Genomic DNA, 25,545 nt, shown 5'->3' with positions numbered 1-25,545 from the left:
TATATGCAATTGTGATACACCCATAACCTAACTACTCACGTAGCTATGAAACTAGGGGCACTCAGGAAAATACTGCACAGATGCAATAATACTGAAAATTGTGTGTATCTAGTATATGGAAAGTTACTGAAAGATACAAGAAATGAACAAATGCAAAGACATACTATGTTCCCATATAGAAAGGCTAACACAAAACAAAAACAAAAAAAGGCTAACAGAGACATGAGGGGAAAAAAACTTACTGACAATAAAAAGCCAAACATCAGCCTATGAAAAATACTTGTATTAAATGTTACATGGTTAATATCTTTATCATAAACAATTGAACAAATTAAGAAAAGTACTAATACCTGAATACATAAGGGACCACTGAGAGCAAATTAAAATTCAGGCAAATGGGACTTCTCCCCCGCCTGCTAACTCTCCCCAGAGAAACCTGACCTTCTCAGATCAGCCTTGCTCCCCACAGTGGCTAGTTCTATGTTTCCACAAAAGCAAACCACCTCAAAGTGCCCGGCTTTGCTTTACTTTTGAGGAATTGACTGGTTTCATCAGCTCCAGGACCTCTCCTGGGTTGGATACCCCTAGGCCTGGTGACAGTGGAGGGAACAGACAAAGAGTCTATGGAAGTAAAAGCTGCAGGTTAGGAGCGACTATGAAAGTGTGGAAGTATGGGCAGGTGACCGAGAAGCACAGGCAGGCAGGGGTTCTCGGAGGACAGGGGTCTCCAGTAACTTAGACAAAGCGTCCATTCCAGGGGCTGTGTTGGTACATGAAGGTGTTTAAAAAATTCAACTGAATACATATGAAGATCTAATTGGCTTTATTAAATGATTCACGAATCGGGCAGCATCCTGTGCAGCAGAGAGTTCCCTGAGGAGCTGGACAAATGGATGGTTTTATAGGCAGAAGGAGGAGGGGGTAAGGAAAGGGCAGATGACATCACCTTCCTTAGTCGGGTGGAAGGGGCCTGTGTGGCAGGTGACCTCACTGGTGCTGACCAGAAAATTTCCAAACTGACAGGTTAAGACCACACTCCTGGGGTAGACTGAAATTGCAGTTAGGTTAGGCATGAAGGTTTGAGGTGGGCTTTGCACAAGTGACTCCATTTGGGACCCACTGTTTTTGTCAGCAATGGCCATTCCTTTGCCAGTGTTCCCTTTAGATCCTAGAATGAAAAACCAACCCTGCCCTCATCCTGTGCTTCTGCAGTAGGACTTCCTTCCTTGGCTGTTCAGTCAAATATTCCTCCTTGTGCTGCCCCGGTTCTGTGCACAATGCCCAGAACGGCATCTTCCATCTTGTTGGTCAATTTGCTAGTCACGTTAACCCTGCTGGTTTTCTCACTCTACTGCCTTCTGGGTTTGCAGAAGGCAGGATGCCCTCACTCTGTACTCTGTCAGTAAGGCAAGTCTCTGACCCTTGGCTGGTGGACACAGATCCTGAGATGTTACTTTCTTCCTATTTCTGGTAACAGAATCCTTGTAGGAGACCCATTCTACACGGTTTGGATAAGGCTAAAACTACTCCTCTGCCTCGCCCCACGTCAGAGCACCCAGTTCCCTTGGCCGCAGCGACTGGTGCGAGGATAGATGTGTAATCCACACCAGTCACTCCAAAGCCACCTGTGCCTTTAATGGCACTGAGGACACAAAACCCTCTCTTCTCTGGAATCAGCAGCCTGCAGAATAACTTAAGTCAAGAGCTGCCAACGCAAGACAGACAAGCAACCTAAATGTCCATCAACAGATGATTGGATAAAGAAGATGTGGTACCTGTATACAAGGGACTATTACTCAGCCTTAAAAAAGAATGAAATATTGCCATTTGCAGCAACATGGATGGACCTAGAAGTTAACATACTAAGTGAAGTCAGTCAAAGACAAATATATGATATCACTTATATGCAGAGTCTAAAAAAATGATACAAGTGAACTTATTTACAAAAGCTCTCACCACACTGAATCTGCCAGCACTTTGATCTTGGACTTCCCAGTCTCCAGAACTGGGAGATGGCTGTTTACAAATAAGCCATTTAGTCAATGATATTTTGTTAAAGCAGCTCAAACAGACTAAGACACCACTTCATTAAAATATGTAACAGTTGACCCTTGAACAACATGGGTGTCTACTGTGCAGGTCCACTTATATGTGGATTTTTTTTTCAATAGTCGGCCCTCTGTATTCAATGGTTTTGTATCCGTAGATGCAACTAATTGTGGATGTCCATAGTTGATTGAATCTGCAGATGCAAAAGCTGCAGATACAGAGGGCCAAGTGTACTACAGCACTTTATATAAGGGACTTGAGTATCTGTGGATTTTAGTACACATGGGGGCACCTGGAAACCAATGAGAAAGAGAGAGAGAGAGAGAGAGAGAGAGAGAGAGAGAGAGAGAGAGAGAGGGAGAGGGAGAGAGAGAGGGAGAGAGAGAGGGAGAGAGGGAGAGAGATTTTCTCAACATAATTCAGTTTGCCAGGTTCTTCATGTGTTGTCTGATTTAATCCTCTACAACCCTGTGAGAGGAATGATCTATTCCCATTTTACAGATAAGGAAACTGAGGCAGAGAAAGAGTAAGCACATAATTGCTAAGTGGAGGTGGCGGAACTCAAACCCATTGATCTTACTGCGTAAGTCAAATGTTGGCCCTCAGATGATGAATTTCTTCTCTCGAGCATGTGGCATATTGAGAAATAGCCAGTGTTTTAGGCTCTTGGGGACGTACAACCTCTGCCGCTGTAGCACAAAAACAGCCGAACACAATGTGTGAATGATGAGTGAGGCCGTGTTCCAATTAAACATTATTTACAGAGACAGGCAGTGGGACAGGCCTGGTCTGGGGCCGAGGGGCCTGCTCATCAGTTCCCTCTCAAGGAGGTGTAAGGGTCAGCTCCTCTGCCTTTACTTTGTTCCCAGGTAGGCCAGTCTCCTACCCTGACTTCAGAGCTGGGCCCCCTTCAACGTGGTTTTTTTAAAAAATTATTTTCAAAACCTCTTCCCAGTCCTTTCCATTCCATTTCCTACTGTTTTCTTTGATTTCCATCACTGCTGGGTTTATACTTGAGCTTGACGTCTACCACCACCACTTCTTCACAGTCTATTCCTCTTTTCCCCAGTAATAGAACTCAGGCCTGCAGAGGGGATTATAGGAATCAATGGCGATGAAAAAGATGGTCTCTGCGCTTTCCTGAGAAAGCATGATAGTTCTGGTGAACCAGTGCCACGAGGCTGCGTAACCTCTGCGTCCAGAGCTGAAAAGCTGGCGGCTGCTTTGAAAAATCAAGGATTATTATACTATTAAACTTTGGTAAAATTTTCTAACTTACAAAAAAAGAAGTAAAGGAGATCATGTGGAGGGGGCAAGAGCACGGTCTGGCTGCTGAACGTTCAAAACACGATAGGATTCAGGAGAGAAAGAAGAAACCTGCAACTGACTACTTTTTCCTTCTCCATCTTTTCTACAATCTTTCCACACAATACAGCAGAAAAAATCCTGACGTGTGTGAAGTGTTTTGCTAAATATTTATTTGAACTTTTGCTTCTGTGTTTCTGATCCCACCACATGGGTCTTTGGTCACCCACATAACTGATGCCAACAGATCACCGTGGCTTCGTGCCTCTGCTACCTTCTTGGGGGCTCTGGGGTACAGCTACGACCAACCAACCAACAGAGGACAGCCACCAAAACCGTGGGAAGGCGTGAGACCCGAGAGACGGTGACTTCTTCATGGTGGGGAGCTGCCTGTCCTCCAGCAGTCACTGTCCCATGTGCTGCTTTCCATACGTGACATGAAGGTATGTCCTTGTGCCTCACAGCTGCTTCAGTTCTTCTTGATGGGGGCCCTAAGGATAACAACACACCAAACCCGTCAACTTTTCAGACTTCTAACATCCCGGGGGCTTTTTCTCACAGTGTCACAGTTTACAGAGAACAGAATAAGGTAAGGACATGAAATCTCCCTAATACCGTGATTATAGAAAATCCATTCCATGCCAGAGGTAAGAAAAGGGGGACTTGACCAAAAACTACAGTTAAGACTCTGACCCGTTCTCTGCCTCGGGGCCACGTCCAAGCAAGTGTAAAGCGAAGCCGCACACGGCAGAGGGACGACAGAGACCTAAGCGTGCGACCAGCGCAAGCCGTTGGGACCGCACACGGCAGAGGGACAACAGAGACCTAAGCGTGCGACCAGCGCAAGCCCTTGGGACTGCACACGGCAGAGGGACGACAGAGACCTAAGCGTGCGACCAGCGCAAGCCGTTGGGACCGCACACGGCAGAGGGACGACAGAGACCTAAGCGTGCGACCAGCGCAAGCCGTTGGGACCGCACACGGCAGAGGGACGACAGAGACCTAAGCGTGCGACCAGCGCAAGCCGTTGGGACCGCACACGGCAAAGGGACGACAGAGATCTAAGCGTGCGACCAGCGCAAGCCGTTGGGACATGGCTGGAACACACGGTTTATGTCCGTCAAATGAGATAGTAGCCTGTGGGGCTTGGGAGGGAATCCAAAGCACATTCCAACCACTGAATCTTTCGGGTCTTGTAGCTCATGGAAAAGAAAGGACACTCTTCCTATGTCTAGGTCTCCCCTTGGGACCAAAGGGGAACAACTCTACGTCTTCCCGATGACAAGGGTGTGAGCCTAACCAACCGAGTGACGTCCTTCAAAGTGAGATGCTGTGGCAGGCATGGGTGCGGCCAAGACGGGGCCCTGGCTTTCACAGGACGCACTGCAACCCAGTCCCAGGGATTTACTGAATTTCCACAGAAGGGTACGTTGGGGGCTGCGGGGGTTGGGTGTGAGATCAACATTTGAGATTTCTAGCTGGAAGAGTTCAGAATGATCAGATCAACGGATATAAGACACAGGCTGTTCATGGCTCAAAACTATGCACTACGCAAGTAGAGACAGACGCGCACAGAACTGGCCCTCAAGTTGCATCTTACACATCTTCCACCTAAACACTCAGGGATCGAACACAGAGACAAAACCAACTTACATTTTCTCACATTCAGGAACTTCTCAGGGCTACCCTTCAGTGTGAACCCTCTGATGTCTGATGAGGGATGAGCTGCACTTAAAGCTTTTCCCACACTCATTGCATCTGTAGGGTTTCTCTCCAGTGTGAGTTCTCTGGTGTTGAATAAGAGCTGACGAATGAATGAAGGCTTTTCCGCATTCATTACATTTGTACGGCTTCTTTCCAATGTGAATTCTTTGATGTTTGGCAAAATTTGAGCTCCGGCTGAAGGTTTTCCCACATTCGTTACACTCGTAGGGTTTCTCTCCGGTATGGATTCTCTGATGCTGAACAAGATGTGTGCTCTGGCTAAAGGTTTTCCCACATTCGCTGCATTCATATGGTTTTTCCCCGGTGTGCACCCTCTGGTGCTTAGTGAGGGAAGAGCAGTGGCTGAAGGCTTTCCCACACTCCTGACACTTGTAGGGTTTCTCTCCCGTGTGAGTTCTTTGATGTTTGATGAGGGCTGACGAATGGATGAAGGCTTTGTCACACTCGTTGCATTCGTACGGCTTCACCCCTGTGTGGATTAACTGGTGCTGCACGAGATGGGTGCTTCGATTGAAGCCTTTCCCGCACTCGCTGCACTCGTAAGGCCTCTCTCCAACGTGAATCCTCTGATGGATCGCGAGGGATGAGCTTTCCGTGAAGGCCTTCTTGCATTCGCTGCACTTGAAAAGGATTCTCGTGTGAGTCCTCTGATGTTTGGTTAAGTTGGCCCTGTGGCTGAAAGACTTGCCACACTCACCGCAGCTGTAGGGCTTCTCCCCAGTGTGGACCCTCTGGTGTCTGACGAGCACCGAGTGGTATGTGAAGAGCTCACCACAGTCGTTACACTTATGAGGCTTTTTCTCTTTATAGGTCCTCTGCTTTTTCATTAGGGTTGATTTCTGTTTCATTCTTTTTCCAAGGGTATGAAAGGCATAGGATCCTTTGGGAACTCTGTCTTGAGGGAGAAGGATTGACTTCTGCCCGAAGCTTTTCCAGTAAACGTCACGCTCACGAGCCCTCTCTTCGGGGAGTGAATTCATGTGGGCGAGCGTTTCTCTCAAGTGTCTCTCCTGATCTCCTTGCTGGTTCTCTACCCAGTTTTCACACTCGAGAGCTGTTTCCAAGTCGGAGTCATAGACGCTGCTCCTTGTCAGCCTGTCTATTACTGCAACCTGGCATGACTCCTCTTTGGAAAAATCTTGCACTGAAGTGGAATCTTTGCTCTCAGATCTAGTCTCCAAGTCTGAAAGAAATTGGAAACACAAATTTCCTTCGTTTTCTGAGTTCAACAAAAGGGCAGTTCTGTAATGGATAAGAGTTAATGAAGGTGAAAAGCATGACTTCGACAGGTAGTGGATTTGACTCTTGTAAGATGATTTGCAAAGAGAAGCAGATGGAGGGAAACACATGCACAGTATATGCAAAGATCAGAAGAGCTTATCCAGGAGTCAGAACAGGGGAAGGATGACCAGAAAGGCAGGAGGAGAAGGGACGCAGATGAAGCACCATGTCACCAGGTGGACAGGAAGTAAATTCCTAGATCAGGATGGGGAGGAACAAGCTCTTATAGAAGACCTAGTGCTGTGGTAAATACCCCAGCGGCTGTCACCTTATTGTAGAGTGCAATTTCGACTTCTAAGTTCCCAGTCAAACAACTCTACTCCAAATATGCGTTCCATTCAGTTTAACCTTCCCTAACAATGCTTTCATAATATGTCCCTGTTCAAAAATCTCCTATGAGCTCCCAAAGGCACAATGGCAAATGTATTAAACTATACATGCACAAGGCTATTACTCATTACAACACCGAGGTAGCAAAAGACTGGTAACATCGCAAATATCCTAGTATAGAGAACTGATTAAACTATGGTGTACGTGCAACTTAAGAAAATATGAGAATGACCTCTATATATCGCTATGATGCAGTCTTCAGGAGGTATTAAATAAACTTAAAAAACACAGCAAGCTGCAAAGGAAGGCGTATAGTTTACTATTTTTTGTGCAGGGAAAAAAGGGGGAGGGAAACAAATACACAGACATATTTGGTCCTATCTTCCAAAACCAAGGACAGATAAATGAAATACTAATAAAAATGGTCACCTATAGAGAATAGAGGAGAGAGAGCAGGGAGGGAAGCTAACTTCTCTGAATATATCTCATATCAAGCTATCAGAATTTTTATATCCAATATGAAGCTACTTCATAAAGCTAAAATGACTTCAGGAATGTGGTTCAAAGGAAGACATAAACAGACCAAGGAAACAGAAGAGCAACTTCAGAAATAAAGCCAAGTCTACACAGGAATCAGGGACAATACAAAGGTGGTATTTCAGTCAGTGAACTAGAGATAATTTATTTTCCCAGTAAATGGTGCTCTGATTTAGAAGAAGATTAAGTTAGACCTGCCCCTTACTCCATATAGCCAAATGAACTCTGTTCGTTCATCTACTCTCCCGCCCATTTATTCAATGATGACCTCCTGAATGTCTGTCCTACACGACGCTAGTGCTAGGCACTGCGGGAAAACACACACACAGCCCCTATGTGCACGAGGGGAGAGGAAATTTAGTCTAACACCCGCAAATACACGTAAGAGCGCACCTGCAGTACGTGCTAAGAAATAAAAGGTGAACGACGCTGTGAAAGAACATAGGGGGGTGAGGGGAGGCTTCCCTGAGGAGGTAAATCATGGAGCTGCCATCAAAGTGGAGTTGGGGTTCGGGTGGGGATCCCAGGTAATGGGAACAAAAGCAGGAGGTGAGCGTTCCAGGTGGAGGGGATGACATGTACCGAAGCCCCAAGGGGAGGGGGACATTCAAGAAAAGCGCAGCAGCCGAGAGCACGGCCCTGCGATCAGAGTGCATGAGCTCCACCCCTGCTCTGCCCCTCCCTCGCCGTTGTGACCTGGGGCAAGTCACTCTGCCTCTACTTCAGTTTCCTCATCTGGAAGACAGGGCAACGACACTACCGACTTCGTGAGGAACGAAAACAGTACCTACCTGAATGAGCAGTGAATGAGCTATTTACAAAACACTTAAAAACGCTGACACAGCACAGGCCCTATGTAAGTGCTTGCTGAATCACGAGAACATGAACTGAGATAAGCTAGCGCTGGTGCAGGGAGGCAGCGGTCTCACAGCGCGGTCTGCGGGCCCCTGGGAGGCTGTAGCTTCAAAACTACTTTCAAAACAATGCTTAGATGTTATTTGCCTTTTTTGCTGTCTTGACATTTGCACTGATGTTGCAAAAGTAATGGTGGTAAAACTGCCCACAATTTCTGTACAAATTAGGATAAGACACCAAATATACTAGGAGTTGTTCCATTTTTCCCCACCAGGTACTCAGTTAAAAAAAAAAAACAAAAAGCCAGTTTCATGGAAAAATGTCTGAGGAAACAACAGGAAACATTATTAATATAATAAAATTAATTTATTAAATTTCAAACCTTGACCACATGACCTTTGAATATTCTGGATGATGGACCAGGAAATATTCATAAAGCAAGTCTGCTCATATCAAAGTAGGATGGTTGTCTTGAGGAAAACCACTCGTGTGATGGTTTGAGAGCTGAACTAGCCACTTTTTCCACGGACCACCATTTTTACTAGAAAGAATGACTGACCAACTGTTATCTTTGTTGGATATTTGGTGGGTATTTTCTCAAAGCTGACAAAAGAATGTGCCTTCAGGCGGAAATTAGAATTTTAGAAAACTTTTATCTACCACTGAGAACTTGATAGCTTCTTAAAACTTTCTTTTCTGATACCGTCAGTGGTGATACAGAAAATTGTGTGTGTGTTTTTTTTTTTTAAACGTGATGTGTCAATATTTGGAAGATCTGCATAACTCAGTGAACCAGTATTTTCCAAAAGATCAACAGATTTTAATGTAAGAGTATGAAAAACTCATGGATACGGTTTCAGGTGACATTGGATCTGATCTGTAAGAAACTACCACTTGCCTAGTCTTGGTGTGGTGTCAGGAGACTAGCCAAAATCATCTGAAAAGGCTATAAAAATACTCCCCCCTTTTCCAATTAAATATTGGTGTGAGGCTGGATGTTCTTCACACAGGTCAATGAAAACGCCACATCACAAGAAACTGCGTCAGAAGCAGATGAGAATACAGCTGTCTCCCACCGAGCCATCCATCAGAGACACCTGCAAAACTGCAGAAAGGAGCCCTTCTTTTCAGTACCCTTTTTTTGTCGTTGGAGAAAAGTTGCTTTTTATTAGAATTGTGTTGTGTTAACATGTAATGGGTTTATAATTGTTTAAAAATTAATTATCCAGTAGTTTAAAATCTTTCTCACTTTTAATTTCTAATATAGTGACTATTGGTACATACAACACACATAAACAGTAGCTCTTCAGGGTCCTCAATGATTTTGGGAGTTAAATTACGTCCTGCGATGCTAAAACCATTAAGAGTTGCTAAGAAAGGGTATAAAAATATGGAGGGAGACTAGGTATGAGATAATGCTGGAATAATGAGTAAAGGACAGATTTTTGCAAGGTGGTGTAGGCCTCAAAGATTTTGGCTGTTATCCTAAGAGCAATGAGAAGCCACTGACATGTAAGCAAAAGGGTGATAGCATCTGACCTGTATTTTGAAAACATCACTCACTGCGACGTAAAGAATGGAGCTTAGGGACGAGGGTATGGCTCAGCGGTAGAGCGCCTGCCTAGCGTGCAGGAGGTTCGGGTTCAATCCCCAGTACCTCCATCAAAAAATAAATAAGCCTAATTACCTGCCCCTCAACAAAATTTTTAAAAAAGTAAATTAAAAAAAAAAAGGAGTTTATGGGGGTAAAGGTGGAATCAGGGAGATTATCATAGGAGTCCAGGCAAAGGAAAGGGAGATGGAGGGATGTTAACAGTGAAGAAATATTTAGACCTTGAGCAGATGAACACAGTGATGAACTGGATAAACGAGGGAGGGGCAGTTGAAGGACTGTCCATAGATTTCTGGCTTATGCAGTCTGATAAGGTGGTGAGTGTCATTAAGACAATTACTAGAAAAAGATCCTGTTGGGGGGGATGGAGAATGTGGGCATATATCTGGCATTCAGTTTTAAACATGCTGAGAACAGGAGCCCCAAGGGGAGGTCTGGGGTGGAAACACCGACCTGGGATTCACCCAGGGAGAGAGGGTAATTGGGTTGTGGGAGTGGACGAGTCGCCCACGGAGGAGGCAGAGGCTGCACACAGCTGACCAGCTGGACTAAATGACCCTCAGGTGTGTCTTGACTGGCCCACACTGTTTATACAATTTTTGAGACCAACTGCCAACACTTAAAAATAGCAAGATTTCACACAGAAATTCAAATTTTGAGCCTCTTAAAAAAAAAACAAAACTGGAAGCATGCAGAGTGATGACCAATTAGAGCAGAGGCTGCCAACTACTGCCCACTACCCAGGTCTAAATAAAGTTTTATTGGAACACAGCCACGCTCCCCACAGAGCCCACAGGACTTACTGCCTCTGCTTTCTGTGGCTGCCCCGGGCAGTGGGGACCCCTTTCCGTCGAGGCACGCGCTATTCCAGCTTCCGAGGCCCCACCTCCCCGTCCTCCTCCACCCCAGTCCTGTTACCTCCTGACCTGGGCAGCCACTCAAGGCCATGGTTCCAGGTACTGAGGGGAGGGGGATTCCAACCAAAGCTTGAGTAGCTCAAACATTTAATGGTTCAGAAGAGACAGCCAAGCAGATAGAACCAGAGAAGTAAGAGGCAATTCCAAATGGATTAAAGGTTTAAAAGGGGGAAAGAAAATGAAAGGACAAAAGAAGAGAACGGAAGCAAGTATTTTTGTAATCGTGGCATGAGAAAGGACTTTCTAAGCGCTAACAAAAGACAGGAAACACAAGACTGTGATACATTAAGTCTGTATGTTAAGAAGCACAGCCAGATGGAAAGGCAAAAACTACAAGGCGCATCTGTAACAGAAAGGTTAACGACCTCATACATGACGAGTTATTGTAGATCACTAAGAAAATGACAGTATTTCCCACAAAAAAAAGAAGGGTGGCGAACACGCAAGTCACGAAACAGACAGGCCTCCAAGGGGAAACAGACATCTCTGTCCGCAGGGGCGGATGTAATAACTCTGTATTCAAAAGGACACGAAGATTTAAAAAACAGAGTATTAAGGGAAGATTTTCTTTATGAGAGACACATACTACAAAGTGTAGTAATTACAACAATAGGTTATCACAGCACAGAGAGCCAGGTAACCAGGGACTCCAGAAACAGACCCAAGTATGCATGGGACCTGGGTTTACCTAAGAGTTAGCACAAATCAGTGATGAAAGATACATTTTTCAATAAATGACATTGGACTATTGGCTTTAAGTAGGAAAAACAGATAAAATTAGTTCCCTATTTCACATCATATACAAAAAAAAATACTATCTTTAAAACAAAGCTCAAGCATTTTAGAATAAAGTACAGATTATCTTCCTGACATTGGAATAAGGAAGACAATTCACAAAAAGCAAAAACTATTAAAAAAAAGATAAATCTTCTAACATTAAAAATGTTAAATTACGCTTGTATAATATACCATAAAATAAAATAAGCCACAGACTAAGAGAACCAATTTTTTCTCACTGATTTGTAATGGTACCTTTGCCATCTATTAGTATTTAAAATATATAAAGAACTCTAAGAAATCAAGAAAAAGATGTGGATGGCCCACTTTCTAAAGCACGCAAAGGGTAACTGCAGGTAATTTATAAAAGAGGAAATGTGAATAGCTAATAAACACAGGAGATACTCAAACCCACTCGTAACCAGAGAAATGTAAATTAAAGAAACATGAAACGTCATTTCATATCCATCAGATTGACAAAAATTTCTAAATCTAAGAGCATCAATTATTGGCCAGGACTGTGGTGGGGCCTTGGCTGATCATGTGATACTTCAAGGTCCAGTGCTGCGTATTCTGGTTATCTACCCTAACCCAGCTCTCGAGGTGAACGTAAGGAGTCAGTAAAAGGATGATCATTGCAATTCTTTTACTAATTAATGGCAAAGAAGTGAAAATAAACTTCACAGTTTACTCACACAATTGGACTTATTTCATAGTAGTTAAAATGCATAAACACAAATTATATGTGTTAATAGAGATTAATATCAAAATACAATGTGAGGTTTAAAAAATTGGGTTGTAAAAGAAAAAGTACACTGTATGTACATATTGTTTTTGGCGTGTGTGTGTCCACACACACACAGACATTAGAATGACTCACACCAACTGCACCAACCAGTTATTTCCAGGGGGGAAAGAGAATGTAAGGACTCTAAATCTGTAACCTTTCTTTATTTCTTAAAAACTGGAAAACAGACATTTGTAAGAATGGCTAAAATGTAGAAGCCAATCAAGTGCTGGCGAGGATGCAGAGTAAGGGGAACGCACCCGCTCCTCCCTCCTGCTAGTGGGAACGTGGTTGGCACAGTGACTCTGGAAATCTGTTTGGTGAGATTTACCAGAAGTGAACAGCACCTGCCCCGATCCAACAATCCTACTCGTACGCACGTGTCCGACAGACGGGCGCGCCCGCGTCCACCGAGGGACGCGGGAAACAGCGCACACAGCAGCGCTACTCAGACAGCCCAAACCCGGAGACGCCCGCGAGCCGCCTCGGGAGAAGGGATAAACAAGTGGGCAGGGTGACGCGACGGAAGACTGGACGACACTGAAAATGGACAGACTGCAGCCACACGCGACAGCACGGACGGACGTTTCAGCAACGTTCCGGGAAGGAGGCCAGACACACGAGCACACACAACGTGACTGTCTAAATAATAAAGGTCAAGAACAGGTAAAACTGATCTGGCATCAGAAGTTAAGCAAACCTTGGAAGGAGGGAGGTAACTTAAAGGGGCCACAGGGATGCTTTCTGGGGTGCTGGGAAGTTTGTTTCTTGATCTGGGTGATAGTTTCATGAATGTGTTCAATTTGTGAAAATTCACAGAACTGTACATCTATTTCACATTACAAAAAAGGACGAAAAAAGAGAAAAGGCAAAAAGAAGCAAACATTAGCATGTGTGTGATCTGGTGTTATTTCCTTGACTTTTGTATGTATTTAAAACGCGACACAATTTACCATAAGACATTTAGAAAATAAAAGCACGTCGGCACTCCCAGCGTTCTCTCTCAGGCACTGAGAAGTGCCACTTCCTCAGTGTCCCGCGGGGCTCTTCCTCCTGAAGCCCCCGTCTACCTGACTCACCTGAACAGCTGCTTTTGGGCGCTTTTCTCTCAAGCACCAAGGGATCTTTTCCATTCTCCAAATCGTAGTGCTCAGCTTTGGAAACTGGAAGCCCTGCTCGTTAAAAAGAAAGAGAGAGAGAGAAAAAAAGGGACTTAGCTATGTGTGATGGGCACCAAGGTCGATCCTAGAGCGCAGTCCCACGTCCTGGAGCTACAGAGAAGACAGGCTGTTACAGAAACACCTGGGACGAGGGAGGGCAGGCCTCTGAGTGAAGCTTCAAACAGGTGTGGCCAGAGTCTGGGCCTAGTAAGGAAGCCTACATGCACTTGAGTAGACAAATCTTTGCACCTGTAGAAATAGAAGAGACTTTCTCTTTATTTCTTTATTGCAGGAGTTCCAGCGAGACCTTGCAGATTAGACCTCAGCTTGGACTGAGGAAGAAGTTGGGCAAAGGGGGACTTCAGTGGTACCACCACGTGGCCGGGACTGTGGAAACCAGTGGTTGTCTTCTGATGGTTTTCCCTTCTTCCTTCTCAGTTACTGGAACCCACGTTCGTAGGGAATGTATTACATGAGGTTTGGGAGGAGCCAACTTCGCTCTCTCCACCCCTCATGTGAACACATACATGTACCTGCACATGTGCTATGCACGCACGCCCACATGCACACGCGTGCGTGTACACACACACACGTGGGCAAAGGATCCAAACTGGCCAGAGCATACTCCACCTCCCCGATTCAAGTAATTGTTTCACTGATGGACACGTGGCCCAATTTCCTGAATCTCCAGAACAGAAGCACTAGCTTTTTTGCCTCAGTGCTCTAACTGGAAGAATCATGGAATCCCAGAGTGGCCAGGGGCCATCTAGCCATCCGGGGAGATCCCCAAGAATAAAGCCAACAAGGGGCAAAGCCAGCCATGTGACTGAAAAATAAATAAACAAAAGAGATTCCTGACAGTATCCCTGGGTCCCTTTTCAACTAGTGTGAGTCTGGTTTCTGCCACTTGAATCCAAAGACTCCTGACCCAAAGCAAGCACAGGCATTTCACCAAGAACCTAGAGCAGAAAGAGATTTCCTCTGGGCCCAAAGGGATCAACACCTTCCGACCCCCGGATGCCAGAGTGAAGGCTCTGTTCAGCTACTTCACTTTCAATAAAGCGCTGATGCCCTCCCCAGCGGGTTGCAGGTCGCGGGGAGAGCCCGTCCTTACACAGCGAGACCAGGCTCCTGTAGTTCTCCAGCATCACGTCCCTGTGCGCCGGGTCCAGCCTCCCCCACTCCTCTGGGGTAAAGTCCATGGCCACATCCTTGAACGTCACAGGTGCCTAGGACACAAAACATGCTTTTGTTCACCGTCTCTCACTCAGTCATCCTCCTCTCACCCCCTTGTTTCTCTTGGCCCTGGAGCAGAGGCACAGATAGATTCAAACAGGAGAGATGACTGTGATAAATGACAAGCATCCGAACTTGTTCAGATTCTGAACATTCTGCATAAAGTCACTGGGTATCAATTATGTGCCACGTCCACTGTCAACATGAGGACTGTAAGAAGGAAGAGCAGGGTTTCTCCATGGAGAGACTGCAATTTTTCTGGGGAATAAAGACTTAAAACATGAACCACTGGGTCAACAACGTAGTCTGGCAAAGTAAGCAAAATGTAGGCAGAGGGGAAAAAAGGCATGCATGAATCATTCTCCTTGCGAGTCCTCAAGAAAAATCAATCTCTACAGAACCTGTGACTGGAGAAGTCATGGAATGAACAGACTGACAGCGGGCATCTCTGGTGAAGCGCGGAATCAGGTCAAGGCACAGAGCATTAAATCGGAAAATGACAGCAACAAATTAATTAAGGGTACAGATAGACCAAATAAATGTTTACATGTAAATACCACAGAATTAAGTTTATATAACACAAAAAGTACAAAAACTATATGGACATAGATACATGTCAGCACTGAACGTTTCTCTTTCCATAAAGCCAAAGAGAATGGGAACAACATTCCAGGTTGTTGAAATAAATATACACCAAATGCTACAGCTGGATAGAAAACATCTTCTATTTAAATATTCATGAAGCATTTGCAAAAGTGACAAAGTAAATGTTAATAAATTCTAAAACAGAAAGGGAACAGAGCAGTAACTGATACTGAAAAAAATATATCAAAATTTCAAAATAATAATGAAATAAAATACAAAAATCAAAGCCAAATGGCTGAAATTGTACTCAAAGGAAATGTTTCCATTTCATTAAAAAAATGTGATTAAATGAACAAAGCACACAAGTCAAATTAGAGAAAGAACCTAACAACTAAGGAAAGCAGAAAGAATTATAGGGTAAAAGCAGAAATTAAGGGGAAGAAAAACAAGAAACTATGACACCTGGGAAATCTGAATAAGAGCAGTAGGTTATAGCACTGTGCTAATGATAACTTCCTGATTTGGGGGAAAAAAATAATAAAGCGAGGTAAAATGCTAAATTTTGGAGAATTTGAATGGAGAGCATATGAGAAATCTTTCCACCATTTGCTACATTTCTATAAGTCTAAAATTATTTCAAAGTAAAGTTTCCAAAAATGGAAATAATCTGAGATTTAAAAAATAAGAATTATCCTTGTAAAATAACATAAAATGTAAAAATCAGTAAGTAGCAACTAAGTAGACAAGATATTATGAGAAAAAATGACTTTGATCCTACAAGCTGCATATCTAGAACTAAACCGACACTCAGTGGGAATCAGCTTCCAAATCATCAAAAAAAACAGAATAACAAAAATACAAGCTACTGCACAAAAGGCTGACAAAAATACAAAAGAATAAACAAAGCATAATAAGCAGAATTATAAAAATCACATGACAAGAAAAATGTGAAACATACACAGAATCATATTAATGTGAATAAATTAATTTCCCTTATAAAAAGGCTTCTTAAAATAGCCACGTCCTCTTTACAGAAAGGAGACCCAAACAAAATCTCCAAAGTTGGGGCTGGGGGAATGGAAGGAAATACAGTATACCACATGTCTAAATATAGTAGTACAAACTCAACAAAAACATGTGGAAAAATATACACCCAACTGTCATCCTCAGTAGGCAGAGGGGACTGAATTTGGGGAGGTAAGTATGAGTAATACACTTTTATATTTATAGGTGTCTATGCCATTTACCTGGTTACAATGAGAAAGAATTAAAACTTTAATATTTTAAAAAATCTAGTAAGTAAAAGATAAATAGCCCAGGCAAATTCGAGTAAGAAAAAAGTTGGAATATTAGCAAAAACAAAATCTAATGCAATGCAAAAAGGACAGTTTTAAAAATTTCTGTAAAAGGTTTAACCCATCCTGAAGCTGTGACAAGTCTTGAATCTAATACCAAAGTGCTGAAATGCATAAAGCATTCCCCCTTCTTCTGGGACCTGCACCTTGATTTTCCTGGGGCTGCTGCGCCTGGCCACCTTTAGTCCACGCAGTTCAGGGAGCACTAACTCCAACTCTGACCCACGGGTGGGATGTGCATGTGTCTGCAGGTTATTTCCCTACTCTGACCATTACACCCAGATTCGGCCAACAATGGTCCAAGAACGGGGCTAATGCCTGTTAAAGAGCTAACCTCAGGGCTTCTGAAACGACCAGGAGCAAAGATACTCTTTCTCCCTGATCTTCAGTATGGGAAGACGTGAGCCTAAATTTGTCTGGGGCCAGCCGGCACTAGGAGAAAAGCCTGCTTGAGAGCAAAACTCACAGGGAGAAAAGGAAAGGTCCGTGAGACGGGGAGAACAGGCTGTTAGGTTGCTGCTGGAGCTCAGTTTTAGCCAGACCTGGAGTTTTCAGTTATATTAGTCCATAAATACCTCCTTAAAATTTTATTTTATTTTATTTTATTATTTTTTGGGGGAGGGCAGGTAATTCGGTTTGTTTGTTTATTTATTTATTTTTAATGGAGGTACTGGGGATTGAGTCCAGGACCTCATGCATGCTAAGTACATGCTCTACCACTGAGCTACACCCTTTCCCAGTAAATACCTCTTTTTGCTTAAGCTAGTCTGAGTTGAGTTTCCATCAGCTGCAGCTTAAAGCTTCCCGACTAATGAAGTCTTCAATATTAACATATGGCCTTCGAGAATCCAGTGGAGGCACATAAGAACAGAAGCATCCTGAGAAACCACTTTTACAAACAGTAGCAATGTGCAATGCCTACTTTTTACACTTTCGGTTAAACTGTAGCGAAGAGAGAGGCCAGCTGAGGAAGCTTTGGGTTGTGATGACACACACATCACAGGGAGCTCTTTCCTCCTACCCAGCTTCGTTTAATAAAAATATTCAGACATACAAAAAGTGGAAAGACAAATGTACTAATCACCCACAGACTACAACTACCGCTTCAATTCAACAATCCTTAATACTTGCCCTGGGGGAAGGGGGAGTTTGCAAAGTAAAGCTGCAATCTGGTAACAGTCCACCTCTTAAATACTTCAGCATTCATCATCTCAGAGGGCTGGATTCTAGCTCTTTAAATTAAGCCTTGCCTAGGCTTCCTTTTCCAGCATGTCTTTGAACCACCTGAGCACTGAGTATGTTCATAATTCACTCCAGTACTTAAGGCACTTTCTTAAACCCCTACTTAACAGTCATGTGCACGCTGTTTCCCCAACTGAAAAATAAATTCTAAGGGGTATGAACCACACTGTCTTTTAAATTAGTTTCCCAAGATACCAAGCACAGAAACTAGCTTCCATGCCTGTTTAGTGACAGTAAATACTAGATGGAGAAGGTACCAAGAGGAAGTAGAAAACATTTTCCACTGAGTCCATTATTCACTTGCGTGGTCTCTTAGCAGCAGAACTCAGCTCTCTCGATGGGCTCCAGCAGACACAGAAGCTCTGCATCAGAAAGCAGGGAGCCCGCCTGTACTCCAGAAACGAGGCGTTTCAATAATCAGCAGAGACTCTCTCACCTGGGACCTGGCTGTGAGGTGCAGAGCTGCCACTTCTCCTTCTTCTGTGCTCTTCTCTTGGGAGAATGGAGACTCCTGGGAAGACAGAGCTAAGGGCAAGAAAGCAGTAATGATGGGGCTTGGATCTATCTTGTGACTCAGATTTACACATTTAAAATTGCCGCCACCACACTAATGGTGCTCCCTACAAACACTGCGACTGCAAGGAGCCTGAAACAACCCAGGATCATGGAGAACGTCCAGGAGTGTTGCTACCTGGGGCTTAAATTCATCTAGTTGCCAGAATCATAACACATCCTGGAAGACGGCGCTGTCTGGTCTGGACATTAAGTTTTTTTTCTGAGCTTAATTTACATTAAATTAAAACGGGAAAAACAGGCTAAATGATTCTGAAAAAAAATCACCCTGCATGCTTAGTTCCAGTGTAGGTTGCTGGATCCCAGTCACAGATAATTATCATTAGTTGAGCCTGGGGTACAATCTAGAAATCTAACAAGCCCAGGTCGGGGCAGGGTGTGGATTCTGGTGCAGGAGGTCACAGACCAAACTTCCAGAAAGGCTGGTCTAGGAGAGCCTGTGTCAGTCAGGGACTCCTCTGTCTGTTTTCTCCTACGGAAAACAAAAATATCTGCTCTACTGAAACCATAGGGTTATTGTGCAAAGGGGAATAACAGGTGGAAGATACTTTAGCCAACCAAAAAGCTAAATTCTCAGACCCACTGACAAAGGTTAAGATGGTTATAATCACCTGGGAGGAGAAAGGTGTGAGGAAAAGTGAGGCTATGCTCAAGTCTCGGAAGCTAAAGTTTCGCATACATTTTGGGAGTGGCTTTGGAGGGCCCACTGTGCACCCTGCTGGCGTGGAAAGGGAGGTGATCCCACACTAAGCCCTCCATTCTCTCTCAGAGAGCCCGGCCATCCCCAGACAAAGACGGCAGCGCTCTGCCCAGAGCCCTCTCCACCGACTCCCGCTCAGGAGGCAGAACCTGGTCCGGCCCACAGCTCAAGTTCGGCACCAGCACCTCTCACCTCTCTTCCCGGGCATTTCGGCCACATCTGTCTCCATGGTGACCACCTCCTTCCGGCCCCCCCGGGCAGACCTCTCCGGACAGAAGAGTGGAAAGCCCCGAGGCCTGGTGGTCCTCCTTCCTGCCTCCCCTCTGCGGGCTCCTCCGAAAGGCTTCGCTCCGGTCCCGAGCTTGAACCTGGAAACCCGGGACAGCATCCCTGAGGCCGGGTGCTCACACGCCCGGCGCTGCCGCGCGGAGCTGCTCGGGGACCGGGCGGCGGGAGAAGCCGGCGCCGGCGCTGCAGCCGAGGCGAGGGGCAGGCGCGCAGACGCAGCCCCCGGCCCGCGCCCACCCACCGCCCGGACCCGGACCCGCGCCGCCCGGGGCCTCGGGGGTGGGGCTCGTGTCTGCCCTCGACGCCCCTTCCTCCAGCGCGCACTCCAGCCCGGCTCGGCGCGGACTGACGCCCCGGGGCCGCCGCCGAGGCCGAGCGCAAGCAGTCGCACCGGAGCAACAACTCACCTCCCACCCCGGGCCTGACAAAGGCTGCCAACTTCTCGGGCCAGCGGAGCCGCGCATGCGCAAGAGCGGGGGCACGGCTGGCGGGCCGCGTCCGGCCCGGAACTACGCTTCCCAGAAGCCCCCGGGCGTGGCCCGACTCCGCTCCTCAGCAGGTGGGAGCGCGCGTGGCGCGCTTGGGAGACTCGGGGGAGCCGCGGTCTCCGTCCCTCTCGCGAGAGGAGCGGTCGCTTCGCTTGTGCGGGATCCCGCGGACAAGCGAGAGCGCGAGCCGCGGAACCGCGTCTTTGTCGGCGCCGCGCTTGGTCGGCACGTGGGGCTGTGAGGCGTCCTGCCCAAATCACTCCAGTGTAAGAGTTACAGCACATGGCTTTCCTCGTATCCTTGCCCTCCCCAAACTCATCCTTTGCCTTCAAACAATGTGAGAGGCGTGCTGTGCAAACCGATGTTCATGCGGCCGCAGACTACCCGGTGACACTGAAGATTCACGTGCGAGACAGGTGAGTTGAAGATTCAACCAGTTGCAACACATCTGAGCAACAGGTTCTTTGCAAACGTAAAACTTAAATTTATCAAGAGATACTCTCTCAAGGGAACGAGGTTACTCTAATTCTGTTTTGGACAAACGTACCCACTTCAAACTGAGTATGTTTAAACCGCCCCCTCGTCTCAGTGAATGATGTCATTGTCCACAAACGCATTTGTAAAAGCCAGAGCTGGAGTATCCTCAACCCTCACTGTCCATTTATCATCTAATCCTATTCATTGTGTTTCTTGAAAAACTCTCCAGTTTGTCCTTCTTTCTCTTTTCCCATCAGCATCACCTTAGTTCTAGCCACCAACATTTCACTAGGATTACAGAACCAGCCTCTTAACTGATTTCCCAGACTCAGATTTTCTTTCCCTCCAATTTCCACCCACATTTCTGGCCGGCAATCATTCTAAAGCAAGAATGAGATGTCACTTTACCGTTTAAAACTCTTCAATGGTTTTCACACACTTTGGGAAAAGACGATTTTTAGTTTCCAAAAGAAAGCACCCCTTATGCAGTTCCCATTATCCTATGTGGTATGCATACCTTTGTGTAACCCCCTCCCTCCCCTGGAGTGTGGGTAGGACCTGTGACTTACTTTTAACCAATAGAACACAACAAAGATGACATGATTCTAACGCTTGTTTTGATAGAGAAGTCCTCCTTGCTGGCATTGAGGAAGCAAGTATGATGTTGGGAAGACCCAGATGACAAGTAACTGTCAGTCAACAAGAACCTAACCCCTGCCAACAAGCCCCAGGTGCTTGGCAGTGGATCGTTCCTAGTGGAGTCTTCCTTCACATGAGAACCCAGTCCCAGCTGACACTCTGGCAGCCAGCTGCAGAGGACCTAGCTAACCTATACCCAGCCCTTCACCCACAGATACCGTGAGTTAATAGGTGTGTGCTGTTTTGAGCCAGCAAGTGTATAGTTATACTGTTACACAGAAAAAAGATAAATAACACAGCATCCTAACATAAATGGCCAGCTCCTTGCCCCAAACGCCGGATGCCTCTGGAAGGAGGGAGGTTGTTGGGTTGAGAACGTGCCGGAGCCAGCCGGCAGAACGAACAGGTCCGAAGACGCGGTCACCACAACTAGGAAAAAAGAACAGACACACACACAAAGAATGGGATCGAGAGGGACGGGTCTTGCAGCCTGCCGAGGCAAAGACCAGACACCGCCGCCGTGGTTTATCCAGCAATTCTTTTTATAATGCTTAAGAAGAAAAAACATTGCATACCAAGGAGGATTACATAGTGTGCCTCAAAATCTTTTACAATGCTGTTTTGGACATATTTATTGTAGTCATAAAGTTAAGATGTCAAGCTTTCCTTATCTTGTCTTCCTTGGGCAAGGAGCAAAGTCCAGATCCTCTTCCAGGACAGACACCTGTTAATCCACAATCTTTAAGGTGGGGTGGCGGGACAGGGAATCCTTGCAGAGCGAGTGTCCCAGGGCTGTGTCTTGCATACAGGGTTGTTAACCCCTGAGTGCTCGACCCTCAGTCTTTGAGGCAGCTCCCCGCAAGAAAGTATTGAAAAATTGATTGGAAACCCTCCGGGAGACAGATGACGACAGTGGGTCCTAGGGGGTGTGTGTGTGTAGGTGGGGAGGGAGTGGCAGCAGCGATGGAAGCCTCCAGATGCCACAAGGGGGCTGCAGGGGGGCGCTATAGGGAGTGGGGGTGCTTTCTGGTGCTTTGTGTGCTCCTTTCTGTTCACTGCCACATTCCCCCGGGGAAATCTTTGCCCATTCATTCACCTCTGCACTGGGTAGCCTCAGAGCTGGGCTGGGAGAGGAGTGGGTACTAACAGACACAAGAAGATGCATCTCAAGGGGTTTTATCCACCTTTCTCCCACCCTGATACACACAAACACCCAAACACACACATACACGTGCAGGTACACAGGCAGTGAGCCAGATGATTCCTGCAAAGAAGAGATGGAGGTAGAGAGGTTCCTTGTGGGATAAGATCACCTGGTAGGGAGGAAGGTGGTAAATGGACACTGATCTTGCCCCAATTTTAACACCATAGATTCTCTGCTTTGAAAATAACTCAAATTTCCCTAAGCCCCGCTCCCTTCCCCACATACATACAGATATTTCATCCACAGCTTGTGCCCTTCCTGGTGAGTTGAAGGAGGTATAGGAAATACCCCAGGATTTCGGTTCCCTTCCCTCCCTACATTACCAGCTTATAACCTGGGCTTGGGGAATATAGACCCACAGGGGGAAAATAAGATATCTGATGTATTCTATTGCTATAAAAGAGAAACGATGGTCTGAACGACCTGTAACAGATAACACAGAATTAGTGGGCTGCTTAGAATAAAAAAATTTTTTATACTGAAACTGCTTTACCGCTATTTATCAAGGGGTTCTCCCCTTTGTTTTTGAGTCTCTGTGTACAACTACCCTTAGTCAATCAAGACTCAAAGACAGGTGTTGTATCTCATTTTAATGGCTATTCTGAAAGCTTTTGCTCTTAAATCTGGCCATCTCTTCCATCACCGAGTATCCAGTAAGCACCTCCTTACTGTTTCATACTCCTCTATCCCAGAAAGCTCAAGATGTATGTATTTTAAAAAAGATACCCTAAAAGAGGTTAAAGGAGGATATAAGAAATATTAAGCAGGAACCCATCATAGTGGTCAATACTTGATTGGCTAACAGAATGTGTGAAACTGAACAGGGAATTGAAAGCTGGGCTATCAGGTTGAGGAACTCTACTCTTCCATAAGAGATCAGGAAGGGAGAGAACCTTGAAAAAATGTGAAAGAAACGTTAAGCAGTATGGAGACTGACTAGATATTCATATAATGAGAGTCCTAGGAAGAAAGAAGAAATAACCAGGGAGGGGAAAATATTTTAAGAAATAACAACCAAGAATTATGGAGAAATAAAAGTTACAGAACTTAGATTGACAGTGCTTGTAGAAAGTCAAACGGGAAAAGCATGAAAAGACACCACATGTTATAATAAAATCTAACAACATAAATGTGGGTTTGCAACCTCAGGAGTTCCTGATGAGCAGCAGTAGTCTCTAGGGATGAAGCAGCTGAAGGGGTCTCTCTGCACGAGTGGTAGCTCAGCCAGACTCAGTGGTTTGGTACATTAATAGTATGTATATTTCCCTCCAGCAGATGACAATCCCCTTCTCAATTAGACAGAATATAGTGAACGTATCATGGGATTTGTCAACTAAATGGTACTGGGCTCTTGGCTCAAACGTCACTTTTCCTTTGGTGTGACTTTGGGCTATTTACTGCAACTCTCTAAGCTGCCACTTGTTTGTCTTTAAAAAGAGATGATTCCACACGTGAGTGATGTCATATGGTATTTTTCTTTCTCTTTCTGGCTTACTTCACTTAGAATGATGATCTCTAGGTCCATTCATTTTGCTGCAAATGGCATTATTTTATTCTTTTTTTATGGCTGAGTAGTATTCCATTGTATAAATATACCACGACTTCTTTGTCCAGTCATCTGTCAATGGACATTTAGGTTGCTTCCATGGAACATCGTGTAGACTTTGCGTGAAAGTGGGAGTGCGTGAATGTCCAAGACCCATGCATCTGCATTGTGAGAAACTGGTCTTGCTCAGGAATGTGGCCATGGGCAACTTGCTGAACTCTGCACCTCCCGTTCCTTATCCGTTGAATGAAGTTTATTGTCCCTACCTTGAATGATGGTTGTGAGCATTAAGTGGAATTTTCATGTGGAACATCAGAAAACAGATATTGGAGAGAAGTCTTATGAAGATAGGAAAATGTGTAGCTGGAACTCATGCCATCAGAGTGTTCACAGCAGGAGGGATTATAAAGTGCATGAAGGAGCCTTAATTCGGAATACACCATTTACTCAACACCAGAGAATCCCAAACGCAGAGAAGCCTTATGAATGTGGTGACTGTAGAAAAATGTTCCATGATTATTTGGGTGATGCACAGCCCTTACAGTGCATCAGAGAATTCATGCTGGAGAGAAACCTACGAATGTCATGAATGTGGGAAAGCTTTTGTTCAGATAACTTCATTCAACCCCAGCTAATGCCGGCTGGAGAGAAACCTTATGAATGTCTTGAATGTGGCAAAGCCTTCAGTCACAATTCATCCCGTATAGAGCATCAGTTTGTTCACACTGGAGAGAAGCCCTGTGAACGTCACAAGTGCGGGAAGGCGTATAGTGACCCGTCAGTCTTCATTCAACATCAGAGAACTCATACTGGAGAAAAGCCTTACACATGCGGACAGTGTGGCAAAGCCGTCAGTCAGAGCTGAGCTCTCATAAAACATACACGAGGCCACACCAGAGAGAAACCCTACCCCTTCAGCCAGAGTTCGTCCCTTACTCCGCATCGGAGGGTCCATGCTGGAGAGAAACCATCTGAGTGTCGTGGGTGTGGGGGATCCTTCAGCTGAAGCGCCCGACCTCCTCCGCTTAGAGGATTCACACCCGACAGAAGCCCTGTGAGGTCAGGAAGGCGGCCGCCCCTTCCGGTGTAGCTCAGCCCTCATCAGGCATCAGAGACTTCACAGTGGAGACTTCCTCTGAATGTGTGGACGCTTCACTCTGTTAGATACCAAAGAAGCATCCTTCCAAGGTTGGTACAGTTGTGGTACTTTTATCCTGAGGACAAAATCTCTTTTGCTTTGTCATCTCCTCTTTCCTAGAATCTTCTTTCTTTATCCTTCCCCCAAGGCTGCAGTTATGACTGTCACATCTCAGAAAGTAAACATTATTTACCCTGGAATCTGGCAGCCTAATCCAGCTTCCTGTTTCATACAGTTCTGACAAGGGAGTTGGGGTGGTGGCGGGGGGAGGCAACTGAGCCAGTATTTTTAGAAAACATTTTAGGGAAAAATGTAGCCTATGAACTTGTACCATACCCTCATCAGATGAGATTACTTGGGGCTATCTGATGAAAATTATACGGCCTCAAGAAGTTTTACATGTACTTAATGAAAACATGTATTATTTGTTGGTCACACCGTGACTTTATGCATATGCGCAGCGTTTTTCTTTCTTTTGACCCTTCCTAAGCTTCAGTTGATCTTAAGGCCCCTTTTTAGGTTTCCATGAATTATTTCCTCTTCCTTTCTCCCCTCTGTTGGAGGCGTTTTTCAGTTACCCAAGAGGATTGTTGCATAGGATTGGAGTCTGTTGACTTCCCCATATCTTTACAGATTTACCAGCCAGAACTTGAGATTTCCCTGCTGTATGTTTTTCTCATGAAAAGGGCTATTCTGAACTCTCCATTCTCACTGAATTTCTAGCCTTTCCCTTCGATTT

General features: G+C 45.3%; 1 protein-coding gene across 1 annotated transcript; it reads right to left on the bottom strand.

The window, feature by feature from the left end:
* Positions 1-808: 808 nt before the first annotated feature.
* Positions 809-19,771, bottom strand: ZNF286A (zinc finger protein 286A). The gene is made up of 7 exons (XM_031467568.2): positions 19,722-19,771; positions 19,219-19,394; positions 18,190-18,278; positions 14,450-14,564; positions 13,255-13,347; positions 5,008-6,262; positions 809-3,845 (listed from the first exon to the last, which is right to left on the bottom strand). The coding sequence occupies exons 2-6, from the start codon at positions 19,253-19,255 to the stop codon at positions 5,037-5,039; spliced, it is 1,560 nt and encodes a 519-aa protein (XP_031323428.2). The 5' UTR covers positions 19,256-19,394; positions 19,722-19,771; the 3' UTR covers positions 809-3,845; positions 5,008-5,036.
* Between the last annotated feature and the right edge of the window lie 5,774 nt (positions 19,772-25,545).

Source organism: Camelus dromedarius, chromosome 16 (genome assembly GCF_036321535.1).
Source record: "Camelus dromedarius isolate mCamDro1 chromosome 16, mCamDro1.pat, whole genome shotgun sequence".
Taxonomy (NCBI): domain Eukaryota; kingdom Metazoa; phylum Chordata; class Mammalia; order Artiodactyla; family Camelidae; genus Camelus; species Camelus dromedarius.
This window is presented reverse-complemented; position numbering and strand designations above follow the sequence as displayed.

Bases quoted from the DNA above. Each gene is read 5' to 3' on its own strand.
- ZNF286A (XM_031467568.2), bottom strand. From the start codon at position 19,255: ATGGAGACAGATGTGGCCGAAATGCCCGGGAAGAGAG. The intron at 18,279-19,218 runs GTGAGAGGTGCT...TCTTGCCCTTAG, and splicing joins CGAAATGCCCGGGAAGAGAG to CTCTGTCTTCCCAGGAGTCT. The intron at 13,348-14,449 runs GTAAGGACGGGC...TTTAACGAGCAG, and splicing joins CAGGAGCCTGGTCTCGCTGT to GGCTTCCAGTTTCCAAAGCT.